Here is a 16020-nt window from a genome sequence, read left to right on the forward strand (position 1 = left end):
TCCCTCCCTTCTCACCTCTCTCTCCCCCTCTCACCTCTCTCTCTCCCTCCCTTCTCACCTCTCTCTCCCCCTCTCCCTCTCTTCCCTTCTCTCACCTCTCTCTCCCTCTCTCCCTTTCTTCTTCTCTCCCCTCCCTATGTCCCCCTCTCCTTGGCTCCTGTAGGTGCTGAAGCAGGAGCGCTCGTGGGCGCTGCAGACGGAATGTGGGGAGCGCGTGCAGGCTCTGGTGGAGTGGGTGCGGACGCAGTGGGAGGCCATGTTTGGGGTCAAACTGACCACCAGCATACAGGAGCTGCCCAGCTGAGATACCCATCCTCATCACCCCCTCAACCCTGTACATTTGTGTTGTCCTCTCTCTGTCTCTGTCTCTTTCACCTTCTTCCCATCCCTCATGCTACCTTTCTTTCTATATCCATCTATCATCTATCTGTCTCTCTCTCTTTCTCTATCCATCTATCATCTATCTGTCTCTCTCTCTTTCTCTATCCATCTATCATCTATCTGTCTCTCTCTTTGTGCTTTCAAACATACTTAAACTTTGTCAAACCTGAATCTTTTTTAGTCCCATCTTTCTTTCTTTCTTTTTTTCTTTCTTTCTTTCTTTCTTTCTTTCTTTCTTTCTTTTCTCACATTGTTTCTGCTTCTGTGTCTACCTCTTCCACCTCTCTCTACCTCTATACACGTGACTCTTTCTCTCTCTCTCTCCATGTCAGTCTGTCCAACCATCTCATTTGCTTGCCTAGTATGTCCCTTGATCCGTCTACTTTTTTCTAGGTTTGCTTATCCCCTGTCCATTCTCTCTCTGTGTATCTCTCTTTCTCTCACTCTTTCGCTTTCTCTCTCTCCCCCTCTCCTTCCCTCTTTCTAATACCCACCTTCCTGCCAATCTCCCCTTTTTAATAAAAGCTGATCTGTTGTACTTGGCAACAGGAAACAGCCAAAATCGCTCACATGAAATGGCTCACTGGACGCGACCTGGGTAAAGGCCCACGCAGCGAAATGCACTGCACGCTCCCTCTGCCGCTTTCTCGCAGAGGTCCGTGCCTTACTGACTGGGCTCTGCTTGCTGTCTACCAATGCACCTTATGGTGCCTTATGCTCGGAATGAAATGAGATTGGGAAGATGAGGGAATGTCCATGTCGACATGGACACTGCGTTACTTCAGGGACTGTGTCTGTGCGTGTGTGTGTGCGTGTGCGTGTGCGTGTGCGTGTGCGTGTGCGTGTGTGTGTGTGTGTGTGTATATACATGTGTGGTGTGTTTGCATGGGTAATTGTCTGTGCGTGTAATTTTTGTGTTTATGTGCCGATCTTGAAACCTGCCGAGCCAGTGATAACGGGCACTGTGTGATGAAGCATGGCATCATTAGCCCCGGGACACGGGCTGCCACACGACAGCCTGAGAGGAATGAAGTTGACTCACACAGCTTTTCACTGGAAATGCTTTCTGTTGCTTTTAGTCATTTGTCATTTGTCATGTGCATTTTACATGTTGTTCTTTTTTATAGTTCCAACTCATGCATACATGCATTCTAAGTTTATGTGAAAACATCAATGACTGCATATGAAAGGGTGTTTGTTGGATGTTTTAATGGACAGATATGCGTTAGTAAAATAGTACATAGACAACTGTTTGTAAAAGGGAATTATTACCTTGGTGGCTATCACTCAGTATTTATGTTTGGCCACCATGTATTACAAGTTTAATTTAGTATTTGTGCCAACTATAACTTATAATAATTGCACTGCAACAGTTTGGTAATGTTTTCAGAAATGTAAAAAAGGTAACTGTGATGCAAGCTCTTTCGCTATGGAACTTCAAGTGAACTTCCATCATTGTGTTTTCTATTTATTTTTCTGTGGCCGTAAAATTAATGTCAAGTTAGTGTTGAAAATGCTTTTTTTATTTTGTTATATGAATAATAAAAAAAATGGCCTATCTTGTGTACTTGCTTTGTGTGGGTGAATTCGACTGGAACATGACAGCTGGAGAGTTCTATGGTTGTGGAATTAATAACCAGAGCTTTTACATTTTTGCCACCAGCATCTAGTGGTCTGACCAGAGCTGTGTGACTCTCATTGTTCCGAAAACCCTTTGCAGATGTAGGACCATCAGATATACTAGCCCATCAATATGGCCACACTCACTACGCTCCTAAGACCCCGTGTTCACTTTCAGAGAACACTGGAAGATTGCATTGTGGCCAGCAAAATCTGGTGCGAATCAGCCAACTCATACTCATGACCAACTGTTTTGACTTTTCCACAAAACGGACACTGTCTCGGGAAAATTCATCCCAAAAGTTGGAAGGTGTTTGGGTTTGTCCAGATTTAAAAGTCTGCGACAGTGCAGCATTTTTCTTTCAGCAGAGGAGATTTAAATGCCCTAATAAAATGTTCCTCAACAAAGTTCCATTTTATGGACCCAGAATTCTCCAACATTCCAGTCACATGTGTGACAATGCTTGCTAAATTTAGAGTATGCGTTGCATGATTTGCATTATGTACATTACATTATAGATGTTGCCCTTTTCTCCAGCACTATGCACACGGTGTTCTGTTCCACACAGTAGTTGAAGAGTGAGTATAGGCACTCCCCTCGGGGAGAATATCTTGTTCCCAACCTAAGTGCAGTATCAATAGTCATAATGTAACAGAATACCATTCAATGTTAGGATTATATCCTACAGTAGCACAGGAATTTAACATGTCTAATGTGCCTGTTAGCAGTGAAGTCACGTGTGTGTGTGTGTGTTTATGTGTGAGCCTCAATGTTATGACACCGGATAGTTCCTACTGAAAAGGTCTTCTAGAGGTGTTTCCACGGACGTGTTTTGCCCCTTTTCGAGTGATTGTCAGCTAAGGCCCTCATAGGTGTTTAGACATGTGGAGTTGAATATAGAGTCCAGTCATGGGTGAAATTGTCTTTCAAAACAATGCACTTTTTCAGGGATGAATGCAAGGTTAGATGTTGACGCAACGTACAGTAAGCCTAACATCTAAACACTTTTTAGTTCACACCTTACTCTGCTAGCTCTCAATCACAGACACACACACACACACTTGGCTCAAGTTCCACAATTGGTGAAACAAGGTGCTGACAATACAAGGGTCTTCTTGGGCAATGACCTTAATATTTATGCCCTTTTTGTTCCGCAAGTCACTTAGAGGCAGTCATGGACGCCAGTAGAAATCTTGGGCCCTATGAAAGAATACAATTCCTTCTGTGTTCCGTGCATTGGGTTTTACCACCAATGTAGTCCCCCACTTTAACTGCTCATTAAAACTACTGGTTAAAATTGGCTTTCATATAGTTTACGTGGATGGATGGAGTAACTTTCCAGCCGTCTGCACAATGACTGGTCCAAATCATCATCTGACCTAGAGAGCCATTAGTTCTTGTACTTGGCCACGGGTGGCCTAGGAGTCGGATCTTGCTGGCATTTACACTCCTGAAACAGAAATTGGGCTGGCTGGTCGTGTGATCAGAGCGTTACCATCCATCCCTGACAGTGGTTTCTCCTTCATAAAAGCTCCAATAACCAGGCTTATAAGTGGCCTATGTGAAATTAGTCTACTGTTCTCCCTCTGTTTACATGGACGTTGCTCTAGCAGCCATCTGATTACATGAACAGTTCATATCTGGAGACATCTGAAAGCATTTAAGAAGTTTGCTTGATCAATGTTAAAATGTCACATTCCCTGTAAACTAAACAGTTGTTATTTTTGTCAATCCTGAATTGAATATACTGTAAACTCTGAAGTTCAGACGACGATGTGGAGCGAGAGGTTTTTCTTTTTAGGGGTAGGACGGGCACAGGCTCTCATCTCATCTTTGGACAGCTGGTTACTAGGATACGACCATGTAAACACAGCATCCCCCACCACACACAGAGAGAAAGGGAGAGAGAGGGAGGACTCTACATTGTTGTATACATAGTTGTAAGTCATGTCCTCTGTGAGCGGATTGGCTCATCTAAACCATGCTGCCGTTTTCCGGCATCACGCTGGCGGCCCAAACCACACACTATGCACTCTGACCCCTCCTCAGCTGGATGGCCAGGTCAAACACATGGCTAGGTCCTCCACACTGTTCTGTTCTCTTCACAACAGAGTGTGCCTGTCTACAGTAATTGTTGCTGAAGAAGAGGAAGAGAAAGAAATTAATCCGGGGCCGGATGTATCCAAAGAAAACCTCTTTGTAGTTAAATATAATCCCATTGAAGGAAAAACAGCACATATATCCAAAGTTGGTTATACTGGTGTGGGTTGTCTCTGGATTTTTTGGTAATTTTTGTCTTAGTTTGATCAAAAACGAATTGTTTAGAATTGAAGATGAGGGTATAAGGGCTGGCTCAGATGTGCTCTTCTCCACAGCGTCTCCTGGCAGTGTACTTTATCTCACTGTAAAGAGACAGCAGCTCGTTTGTTTTAGCTGAGTATATACACACGTCTCGAGAGCTGGTGTCTGGGTCCACATCTGGAGTGGTGGCATCCCAGGGTTCTGTTCTGTGGTCCTTGCATGGACATGTCTACCATTCAGTTCTGGTAAACAACCATTACTGTGCTCAGCTTGTGTGTGTGTGTGGGTGTGTGTGTGTGTGTGTCGGTGTGGGTGTGTGTGTGTGAGGTGTGTTAGATTACAGTTAAGAAGGTGAAGAGTTGAGCAGAAGATTGCTTAAAGTGCTCTTCTGCACACAAAGAGAGCATGTTAGTCTCTGAACAATTTAGCTGCATGTCATTCACACCATACCATAGGTTAGTGCAACAGCAAAATGAAACGTAGAAATGTTTCTTAATGAGTTTTCATTTTATCAACAGTGCATCCATTAAATTAGGAAGGGCATGGTCAGCATCACAATGATATTGATGGCCATAATTCAATATGTGGGAAGCTATGAGCCTGGCTTGTAGGGTATGAAAAATACAGGTATTGTGACAAGAAAAGAGGGACCTGACTCATGTCTCCCTCTAGGTTCCCATAAACTGGGTTGGACTGCAGGGGATGTAAGGGGGAGGAGGATGAGGGAAGACTATGGAAAGAAACCTCTCTCACTCGCTCTCTCCTCGGGCTCCGACATGGATGTAGAGGTCACATGGTAGGCTACCAGCAGTCAACGAAAGGGTTAACTTAGTGGTTAAGTTAATGAAGTTCAGCGGTGCGAGAGGAGGCAGTTATTTTGGAAAACAGACGGGACAGACTGGTGAACGTTCTAAGTTACCTGAAAAGAAGGTTTGAAGCCATAAGGTGGGTTCGTAAATTCGGAAGTTTAGTAACAAAAGAAAACATTGTTTAACTTTTGGCTACCTTTTGTTAAAATTGTTGCGCATAGGCAATGATGTGATGGCGCTTCTTGCTATATTAACATTAACTTGCACGTGTATAGCCTAAGCTTCAATTATAAGGTTGTGAATGTATTGAAGCAGTCACCATATATATATATATACCATATTATTTTAAGGATTGTTTGGTGGTTTAAATCTTTAACTGAGTTTCCGTATCCACCGTCTGAATTAAAGCTCTTTTCTCAGGTATGCTAGGCATATTGGTAAGCCTTAGTGCTTGTAGCCAGGAACCTGACGTTAAACGGTGACGTCTATTAAGTTTTTCGAGAGCCTTTTGGAAGTCTGACCTGAATTTTAGACTGGTAAAGCTCAGTGTTCTCTCTTGGTCGTAAATGTATTTTGCTGTGAGTAACCAATACCAGAGAATCAGAAAATCATCTGTTTGCCCTGGTCTGTTTCTTCAGATAAAGTTGCCATTTGACCAAGTGTGGAGACCAATGTTGATAGGAGTTGATAAAATTAGATTTTTTTTGTGTGTGTGTAGCTTGTAGGATGACATAGGATTGCCCAGGAGATCATCTGACCTGGTTCGAAGTGAATTTTTAGAATTTAAGTTCACTTCTGTTCTGATGCAAGACAGAATAGCCTATTGATTATGAAAAATATATTTAAATTCTTGTTTTTAGTAAGAATAGTGTCAAGAAGGCTGTAGACCTATTGGTTCAAATTCATAAAAATATTTAAAATCGTTTTAGTAAGAATAATGTCAAGCATGCTGTAGACCTAATTGACCTATTGGTTCAGATTCAGATTCAAACACCATTTAGCCCATTTGGCCATCAGTAGCCTCAAGCCTGTTTTCCAGGTACGCTATGAGGTTCTGTACTCGGATCATAAAGTAGGCCTACTTCTTCAGACTTCTGAGTAAGGGCTTGAAACGTTACCAATAAAAAATACTTAAATGGGAGCTCTTCAGTGTGCGGATCTTCACTTTTTCTTTTAACCATATCTTCGATCCTGCACCTGTGTAATTTTTTTTTTCTTCTTTTGCCTCCCATCAGTGCGTCCAAAGCTCTCTGGAACTTGTTTGTTTGTTCTTTTTGTTGATGTTTGATAAGTTTATCAATCTTGCATCAGGTCATATGGCTTTATCAAGTCTTGACTTGATAGGTTGAAGTGGGTGTAGACTGGTCATTTATGGTTGACTGGAAAAGAGAAGGTCGAATGTAAGTGACGGTAGGGATTAGGGGTGCCAATGAGTTTGTTCCCTGCATTGTGCCCAGTCATACCCAAGTCAGCACTTTTTGTAGTGTGTGTGTGTGTGTGTGTGAGGAAGAGAGAGAGATGCAGGCATCATTAGGGTTGCATTTGTTCCCCCTTTTACCCCCCTTTTATCTTTTTGTTTTCTTGCCAAAGAGTATTGTGCAGGCAGAGCCTTTAGCATACTGTAGACATAACCGCTGGAGGAATGGATATAGGAGGAATATTTATAGTATGCGCCAAATACAGCCATAGGCTCTCAATCCTGTGTGTGTGTGTGACCTGTTGGCCTGAAAAGTGCTCCAGGTCCTGGCGGGTCGACAGCCAGTGTCTCCCAGCCCACGCCTGCGTTCCACAGGTGCGTGCCACAGGTTCTGGACCGCTCCCGTCTCTTCCCCTGGCTTGCTGTGACTTGCCGACTCCTCCTTTTGAAGTCGCTGCTTCACAGCTGAGCTCAGGCTCTGCTGGCGGTGATGATAAAGGGCCGTCATAAAGTGTGTGTGTGTGTGTGTGTGTTTAGGGGTGGGGAGTATGCTCCGTGGTGGTTAAGTGAGGGGGGACTCAGCAGATGTTTCTCCCCACCAAGCTCTCTCTCTGACCTCTGGAGCGCCACGACGGCAGCGTGGAGAAATGTGGCCAGCCAGAGGGCACCTCCCGTGGCCCATCCCCGGCTCCTGTCTCACTGCCCGGCCAGCTCAGCGGAGGTGTAAATCTCTACACTTGGGACCACTTCTCAGCTGATGGGAGAATGTCTGAAAGTCTGTCTTTGTTTCCCTGATGGGAGTCATGAGAACTTGCACTCTGAGTTATTTTTTGAGGTAGATTTTTTTGAGTTAGATTCAGATTCCGATTTCCTGGAAGAATGAAGAATTGTCAGGTTTATTGGGATTTATTTCAATTCAATTTAATATCACTTATAGAGCGCCAAAACATTGCACATGTCTCATGGCGCTTTACAGAGTGTTAAACAATCAGAGAAGGCCCATAAGTAACAGGGCCAAGGAAAAACTCCCTAGAATTGGAGATGCATGTACAGTAGGAAGAAACCTCGAGCAGATTACTGGCCTGTGGAATTAGCCTACAACAAAGCTGCTGTTTTTTTCGAACTCCTGCAACTCTGCTGCATCAAGGCTGCAGTGGAAGTACATCCTTTGCATTTGCATACAGTGTTTGTTTTTTTGTTTTTGTTTTGTTTTTTTTGCAGATCTTGCTGCTGTAGCGCTTTGCTGTAAAACTGCCTCTTGTGTAGCCAGCTCCCAGAATCCTTATGGCCTTTCATATGTGTGCAAAAGAGATTCCATAGGCTTAGAAAGGGGGTGGATCTGAAATGCATACAGCAGACCCGCCAGCTGTTGCACAACTGTTTCCCTTTAGAAAGCTTAAATACCTGCATCAGTCAAGTCCACATGGTCATATGTCACCCTACCGTATATGCGAGGAAAAGCTTCCAAACTCCTGGGACAGGAGACTGTCATAAAATGTGAGGATTATGCTTTGTATGTTTTCCCCGTTTAGTCTCGGTGTGTTGGACAAGTGAATGTGTAGCTCTCCCACTGCTTAATAACATTCCGCCTGGCGCCAGCTCAGTAGAGGATAATATTTAAGTAGGGAGTTGATATGGCGACTTGTGTGTCCAGCGCAGAGTTTCATCCAGGGCACTGCCATCAGTCCAGTGCAGGTCACAGAGGGCTTTGGTGTTTGTCCAGTTGGAGCTTTGAGGTGGAGGCGGGGGATGACATCGCAAAGTAACATTTCTTGGTGCTGTCTGATAACTGCTGAGTTACATTTGCCAGCCACACACACACACACACACTCACACACACACTCACACACCGAGACACACACACTAAGGAAGGGATGTCTGCAAGAAGTGCTGCTTCAGGTTTTGCTCAGTACTGCTATCTCTGGCTGCTCTCAGCAACATTCCCTCTAGTGCGTTTTGAATGGATTTTGTGGAGCTGATTTCAGCACATTAAGAGACCTTGGGCCTTGGCTTACACTTGCCACTGTGTGGACTGAGCTGTTTAACTGGGCAGGAGATGGACAGCTGCTGGGCTCCATGACGGTCCTCTCTTTGCAGTTGTGTGTGAAGTGCCCTCGATAACCCTGTTTTCAAATTTTTTTTTTCTTTGACTTTCTGTGACAGGTTCCATCTGCCTGACCTCCCTTCCTTTATGCTCTCCTGAGATTTAATATTCTTTTTTTTTTTTCTCAAATGTACCTTATGTACATCTGTGAATCTTTATGGGAAAGCTGACTCGTAAGACTGATGCAAATCTCTCTCTTTCTGTCTACTTACCCCCCCCTCCACCTCCGTCTCTCCCCCTCTTTCCAGGGTAGGGTGTCATTGGGGTGTTTATAAGGTGTCCTCGATCCATAATATGATGGTTTAGTATTAAGCAATAAGCCCTGAGAGGGTGTAGGTTCCAGTTATTTTACAACAGCTAAGGAGTGTTGTAAGGCACAGTCTCCCTTGTGTACAGAGGACAAATGAAGTAACTAAACAGTCTCGTGCTCTGTTCTGTCTCTGTGTTAGGGCTGAGAGGGCTTCTCCTGCTGCGCCACCATGAGTTGGAGCTTCCTGACGCACCTTCTGGAGGAGATCTCCAACCACTCCACATTCGTGGGCAAGGTGTGGCTGACTCTGCTCATTATCTTCCGCATCGTGCTGACGGTGGTTGGCGGCGAGAGCATCTACCACGACGAGCAGAGCAAGTTTGTGTGCAACACGCAGCAGCCCGGCTGCGACAATGTCTGCTACGACGCCTTCGCGCCGATCTCGCACATCCGCTTCTGGGTGTTCCAGGTGATCATCATCACGATGCCGTCCATCATGTACCTGGGCTACGCCATGCACCGGATCGCGCGCGCCAGCGACAAGGACTACTTGCCGCGGCACCGCAAGCGGGCGCCGGTGGTCACGCGCGGCCACCTCCATGACTACGACGACATGGACGACCACGAGGAGGTGCCCATGATCACCGAGGAGGTGGAGGCCGAGGAGGGTAGCAAGCCGGGGGCGGTGACCGGGCCGGTCGCCAAGGCGACCATCCCCGAGGGGATGGCGCCGAAGCACGACGGCCGCCGGCGCATCCTGAGGGACGGGCTCATGAGAGTGTACGTGGTGCAGCTGCTGTCGCGCTTCGGCTTCGAGGTAGCCTTCCTGTTCGGACAGTACCTGCTGTACGGGCTTGAGGTGGACCCGTCATACGTCTGCACGCGCAGCCCCTGTCCCCACACTGTGGATTGCTTCGTCTCAAGGTGGGTTGCTAGCCTCATGCAGAAGAGTCTAGAAGGGTTTAGTAAGCATGAATCATCTGGCCATGATAGGATTCCAATTAAGTGGTTTAGTGGCAAACCTGATAATAGAATAACCATTTAGGCTAAACCAAACTTACCCAGACCTGACACTTAAAGGCGCTGTAAGTGGCGTTGGGTAACGTCACTTCAGTGATTGTAAGAAGATGTTTGCTGTATGTGACAAAAAAAAAATTACCTTAGAAACTGCGCTTAGAACACCTTTAACCACCTACTTGGAATACACCACAGGTGAGTATTCCAAGCACATGGTTTATTGACAAACCAGAGTAGGTTAACTCTGAATGACCGGTAAACCTCCAGTGTTTCCCACAGAATTGAATTCCATTTGTGGTGGTTGGTTTGCAGAATTAACTTGGAATACAACCATTTTTAACAATTAGCAGTGTGGTTATGATGCTAACCAAATTTAAGCACAATTTAGTACAACCTGGAAAATCATTATGTGCTGGTCAATGTTAATATTGTGGTGGGCCGCCACAGATAAGTCAATGTATAGGAAATACTGACCTCCTAATAGAATATTCCTTTGGCTTTGTTTTGCTTGGAGAGTGAAGCCATAGTTCTCTTCTATTACAAGATTTACCACATACTGAGTTGCCTTACCCAGATTTGTCACTACACCATGTACTTTGAATAAATCCCTGATCTGAATCCAGCTGTTTTATCTATAAACCAAAATGGTGTGATTTATTTAAGAATGTATTTTTATACATTGTCTTTGGATGCAACATGTATTGTTAGGCCATTCTTAGGTCAATGTAAACTATTTGGCACTGTAGTAAGATGTCACTTCTGATCTCTGTGAATTGGAAAGTTGCCTTAGAGTTGCCTCAATAAAGTAGAAAGAATATGGAGTGTATGTATGAATGTGTGGATTGTTCACTGCCCAGCTTTAGTCACTTGCATGCACAAATCAAGATGTGTAACTTTTCAGTGTGTTTTGAATGTCAGTTCCAGTTGTTGCACTTGTCAGCTGTTTAAAGTGCTGTCCCTCTTCACTCCTGTTATGTGCAGGCCCACGGAGAAGACCGTCTTCCTGATCACCATGTACGTGGTCAGCTCGCTCTGTCTGCTCCTGACCTTCCTGGAGATCTGCCACCTGGGCATCGGCGGCATCCGCGACGTCCTTAAGGACCGCTCGAACAACAACAGCCGCCGCAGCCGCCGCCCTCCCCAGCCTCCCCACCACCCCCTCAGCTCCTCGGGCCTGCTGAAGCGTGCCCCCTCCGCCCCGCCGAGGTACAACTCGGTGCTGAAGAAGAAGGACGCCCCTGGTTCACTGCGGCCCGAGTTCAGGGAACTGCACCTGGGCGACTCGGGCCGGGAGTCCCTGGGGGACGAGCCGTCGGGTCGGGACCTGGAGCACATGAAGCGGCATCTGAAGATGGCCCAGCAGCACCTTGACCGGGCCTACCAAAGCGAGGCGGTGGTGGCGGCGTCTCGGAGCAGCACCCCTGAGTCCACCAGCGGCACCTCCATCGAGCAGAACCAGCTGAACTACGCCCAGGAGAAGCAGGCCAGCACCAGCAGCGACCAAGGTGCAGGTGTGTGGGTGTGTATGTGTGTGTGAATGTGACTCTGTGTGAGTGAGACATTGTGTGCATGTGTGTGTGTCTTGTGAGTTTGTATGTTGCCTTTTATTTCTGGCCAGTCATTTGTAATCTTGTCGTTGGTGGTTTCATGTCATAATTTTTTCACTTTAATACACTTCAGTAGGTCACAGACTATCCAAGTAATGAAGATGTTTCATCTCTTGTCCTGTGTGTGTGTGTGCGCGCGCGCTGTATATAAACATCCTCCTTTCTCTAGGAACCTCAATCAGCATATAATTAACTTTCTGATTTTGTTTTGACAACATGAAAGACTAATAATGCATTTTCTCTTTTCTCTCTCCAAGGTGTCCATGCCTGAGGCCTTTGCAGTCTAGTCTGCCTGTCCATAACTCACACTGGCAATCAGGAAGCACATTTAAGGATGGCAGTCATAGATTTGCTTTTTGAAGATATGTACGCGCGTGTGGGTGCATGCGTGCGTGTGTTTTTGTGGTTTTGTTGTTTGTGTGGTGTGTTGAATGGGTGGTGTTTGTACTGGAAAGGTGCCTTGCAGTATTAAGGCCAGTGAACGCTAATGCAAAATGCACAATGTGTAAAAAAAAAAAAAACCTCCAGAGATGAATCACCACGAGGGCCAAACCCTCTGGAGCCCCTGCCAATGCAGTCCTCCTTTCCCTGCCTCATGTCCCGGCGTGCCTTAACACATCCAGTCAACCCATCCCTGCAGTGTCCCGGCCTGTGATCCTGCCTGTCACCCATTGCTCATCACCCACGCATTGGCTAAAGGTGATGGTGCTGCTGATGGTTCTTTTTTTCCCTCAGTTTTTCTAACTTTTTTTTCTATCTTGTTGTCCCTGTTGGTTCTGGCTTAAGAAACTCTTTGCCTCTGACCTCCCTGATAGTGGGGAAGAATCTCGGATCAAGGCCTTGTACATAATACATGGCCGACCTGTGCTCTCCCAGAAGGAAAACATTCCAGGACTTAAAGAAGACCTAATGTGTGTGTGTTTGGGAGGTGACGAGGACACACACCGTGTTTTCAATGACAAGTCAACTGTTAAGAGAAATCAGTCATTTGTTCTCTTGAATCAAAATTGGTCTGACTCAAAAGGGAGTTGTGTTGAGCAACACGTCTTAAATACAGCACTTGCTCTGAAACTTCTTTAGTTACTAACGTTCAGATCTGATTTGGAACTCTCTGTGCCTCCCTCTTATAGGCTGAACTAAGTGCCTTGCAGAGAGGCATTTTCCTCTCAACCCGTAAATGATACACCTGCGCAATCTCAGAAGAGTTTTTCTTTACATGCGGAGCTGATTGGCAAACTAGGAGGGATACCTGGAAAATGCTTGAATTTATTGGTTAGTTTAAGCTTCTTTTTGTTGTCTGTGCATTTCCCTTTTCTTACCTTTTTTATTTTGTTTGTCTAATTAGCCATAATGAATATGGTCAGTCACATCATTCCAATTTCTGTCTTTGTTGTTGGAAAAGCTTTCATTAGACCTATATAAAAACTGGAGACTGTTTTGGATAATTCTTTTTGCTTCATGTCATTTCTTCAATAATATTTTGTACAGACATGACTTTGAAAATGAACTTTCTTTGACTTTTTTTTTTTTTCTTTTTTCTTTTTTATATATATATATATATATATAATGTTGCACATTGTGGTTTATGACATTTAAATGAGTGGATGCTGAACTGCCAAATGTTTGTATCTTGTGTGCCAGCTTTGTGGTCTGCTGGCTATCTGATTGGCACAGTCGAGCAATCAACCCAATTGGAAGTCGGTCAAACCCTTTGGCTTGGCATTACTGAAGAGCTGCTCGATCGCCACAACATTTCAAAAGTGTGTCTGTCAGAACAACATGAAAAACCGTTTGTGTGAGTTGTGTTTGCTCGAAGTATGTGTGCTAGTTTGAGTGCTTGAGAAATGTCTGTTATTGAAAGGCTGCGTTTTTGCTTCTGTCAAATGCTGAGAACAGATATTGCTGATGATAGGAAGGGGAACAACATGCATTTTAATATCATTGTGAGTAGCCAAAGATGTTGCTCTATGCAATTTGCTATTTTTGTAGAAAACTGTTCAAAGTAAAATAAAACTTGAGTAATAAAGTGGATATATTTATACATGGCGTAGTGTTCTGTTTAAAAACGCATGCAGTCACACAATTGTCGCAGCAGGAATGTCCACTATCAGTAACCATTGATATAGTTTTGTCTCCCTCTGGTGGATGAAAGGAATAACACGCTTTCGGTCTAATAAAAATCTTTAATAAAAAAAACACCATTTGAAACAAGCGTCAACCAACAGGTCTGCATTGCAACTCCACAATGAAGTCGCATGTAAATTATATGTATTTTGATTTGACTACTGAAAGTGGAATGGCGAATGCGACTGGTCAGATACAGGTGCACTCCTCGGGTATGATGTTCGGCAGCGTCTCATACTTGAAGGAGAAGCCTCCGTCAGAAGTAGTTGTGAAACGTAAGGACTTCATGGTCCCCGGCACAGGGGCGCAGCACTGCTTGATGCCCAGTACCTGACTGTGCTGGGAGTTGGCGCAGGTGCCATGGCAGTAGTTAAAGGTGAACTCTTTGGGGTGCACGATCCAGTTGTCCCAGCCTAGCTCAGCGAATGAGATGTCGATCTTCTGGAGGTGGCAATCGCTGCTGGGGTCTGTCTTGTCCGACGAAGTCCGCTGGAGGATGTCCAGTGCGGCGGGCGACCACGGGATGAGGGGCGCACGACGGGTACGCTCCGGACTTTTAGGCACTGTGTGGAGGTGCACGAAGGGAGTCTTGTCTGGTTCTGACCTCAGACACGCGCACTCCGAGCAGCGCAGCTGCAGGATGAACGGGCCCTCTGCCACGGCTTGGTGAAGATCTTTCTCCAAATGGTAAATGGTCCAACCGTCTTCGCCGCGTTTGTTCGGGGTGTCAGAAACCTTCAGTAGCTCCTGCCTAGTGGTGAGAATATAAACTGGAGCGTTGACCGCTTCTCCCGCTTCTCCCGCGTAAAACCAGAAGCGGGCTGAGGTAACACTAGTCTCCTTGTCATCCAAAGAGGGCTGGAAGTAGTAAGTGAAGAAGCCGTTGTCTGGGGTCTCGGAGGAAGAGGAAGGGGCGTCTGGTGAGTCCACACAAGTGGAATCTGTAATATAGAAATGTGGATCTGTCATTGTAGACCTACTACAACAAAGTGTGGGCATATAAAAATACAGCAAGACCACAAAATGGCAGCCATTGCACATTCCTCCACAGACTTGAACTGTGATGAGATGGGGCCAAGGGCTTTCTTAGACACATGAATATGTTTTATAGGCCTGCCTGTTTAACATATTAGATCAAAATGTAACATATATTTCATATGGAATATGTGTTATCTTTGCCAACAAGGCAATAACAACTTTATTTTTCTTAGTTATCAGTTATGACCAGGTTCTGTGTAAAAAATGTAGTAGTTGGAAAATGCCATAGCCTATTTAATTTGAGTAGCCAGAAGCTCGCATCATGCTGAACGAACATAGCCTATTTAGTTCAGGCGTGAATAAGTGACCAGTACTATATGGTGCTTCACAACTGATAGAGCCTTAGAAAGGCTTGAGCACTTACCTAAGGTGGGAAACAGAATGACCTCAGAAATATCTCGATGCTCCCTATTATGTGCTCCCAGGTCACCGCGGCCGTGCCGAGAGCTCCGCCGCTGGGGATGTTCGGGCTCCGCGTTCTCCGCTGGGGGTCGATGTTCAGGCGGCTTTGGTGCCTCCTCCAAGCCCAAACCCTCCAAGATCCGCCTTTTCACCCAGCCCAGCATCAGTTCACGTGGGAGCTCGTCTCCTGGGCATGCTTCAGACTCCTGCGACACCCAAAGAACCAGGAGGCAGAAGGCAGAGAGAACAGCTCTGGAGAGGGGCCTGTGCATCCACATGTTTACTTATCAACAGTGGGCCTATGTCTGGCTGTCTTATTAGGAGTGTCCACCACTTGTAACTTGATGAAGGCTTGGTTTCACTAACTCACTTTTATATCTGAAAGTCCTTATAGTCTTCAGTATTTGGTATTCTATACCATTCCAAGACTTCCAATTGAAAATACAATCCAGAATGTTCACTCTTCAAATCCCTCTCAAGAAAAAATAGATGTTCACCTGTTTAACACTGTTACCTTCAACAGTCTTTTTCTTGAGCTAGTTCAGCCTTGAATGGTTGGCATTTACTTTATCCCAAATGTACACCTTCTCTATCCTGATGAGCTCCTCATGGACACTGATGTTATGGTCGAGTCTCTGGAGCTGGATGGGTCCTTGTTGTGCTGGGTCCCTGCCCAGTGTTCCTGTGTTGTCTGATATGGATAGTCTTCTCTAGCCACTCTCACTCTTCGGTAAAAATGTCACACACGTTTAGGTTTATTTTGCCATCTGTACAAGAGACCTTAGGAAAGACGCAAATCCAGAAGGAGGAGGCTCGAAACTGGTCGTTTTCTCCTCTAACTCACAATGGAGGTGTTAACAGTCGCCTGACCTTGTCTAAGGTTTACTGTTACATTGTGTATGAGAGAGAATGTTAGCGAGTCACCAAGACAATCTGATGTGTGTGTGTG

At 45.3% G+C, this 16020-nt stretch overlaps 3 protein-coding genes across 4 annotated transcripts in view; 2 read left to right on the forward strand and 1 right to left on the reverse strand.

Annotated features, from left to right (window-relative positions):
- The window catches only part of LOC121698054 (serine/threonine kinase 11 interacting protein), a 39333-nt gene extending 37385 nt beyond the window's left edge, over positions 1-1948 (forward strand). Inside the window, exon 26 of the mRNA XM_042079781.1 lies at positions 164-1948. Within this exon, the coding sequence (XP_041935715.1) occupies positions 164-304 (141 nt within the window). The 3' untranslated portion in view covers positions 305-1948. The remainder of the gene's footprint in view (positions 1-163) is intronic.
- A 3084-nt stretch (positions 1949-5032) lies between these two features.
- Positions 5033-13548, forward strand: LOC121698055 (gap junction gamma-1 protein-like). 2 transcript variants are annotated; one of them, XM_042079782.1, is made up of 4 exons: positions 5033-5248; positions 9083-9807; positions 10882-11411; positions 11765-13548. In XM_042079782.1, exons 2-4 carry the CDS (start codon positions 9113-9115, stop codon positions 11776-11778), a joined length of 1239 nt encoding a protein of 412 aa, XP_041935716.1. In that variant the 5' UTR covers positions 5033-5248; positions 9083-9112; the 3' UTR covers positions 11779-13548. The 2 variants fall into 2 exon arrangements, with proteins under 2 accessions (XP_041935716.1, XP_041935717.1); XM_042079783.1 differs by having other exon boundaries at positions 5036-5248; positions 10882-11405.
- Positions 13549-13675: 127 nt separating this feature from the next.
- inha (inhibin subunit alpha) lies at positions 13676-16004 on the reverse strand. Its single transcript, XM_042079784.1, has 2 exons — positions 15034-16004; positions 13676-14572 (listed from the first exon to the last, which is right to left on the reverse strand). The coding sequence occupies exons 1-2, from the start codon at positions 15347-15349 to the stop codon at positions 13821-13823; spliced, it is 1068 nt and encodes a 355-aa protein (XP_041935718.1). The 5' UTR covers positions 15350-16004; the 3' UTR covers positions 13676-13820.
- Between the last annotated feature and the right edge of the window lie 16 nt (positions 16005-16020).

Source organism: Alosa sapidissima, chromosome 23 (assembly GCF_018492685.1).
Source record: "Alosa sapidissima isolate fAloSap1 chromosome 23, fAloSap1.pri, whole genome shotgun sequence".
NCBI lineage: Eukaryota > Metazoa > Chordata > Actinopteri > Clupeiformes > Clupeidae > Alosa > Alosa sapidissima.

Bases quoted from the DNA above. Each gene is read 5' to 3' on its own strand.
- LOC121698055 (XM_042079782.1), top strand. From the start codon at position 9,113: ATGAGTTGGAGCTTCCTGACGCACCTTCTGGAGGAGATCTCCAACCAC. The intron at 9,808-10,881 runs GTGGGTTGCTAG...TGTTATGTGCAG, and splicing joins GTGGATTGCTTCGTCTCAAG to GCCCACGGAGAAGACCGTCT.
- inha (XM_042079784.1), bottom strand. From the start codon at position 15,349: ATGTGGATGCACAGGCCCCTCTCCAGAGCTGTTCTCTCTGCCTTCTGC. The intron at 14,573-15,033 runs GTAAGTGCTCAA...TCTATATTACAG, and splicing joins CATTCTGTTTCCCACCTTAG to ATTCCACTTGTGTGGACTCA.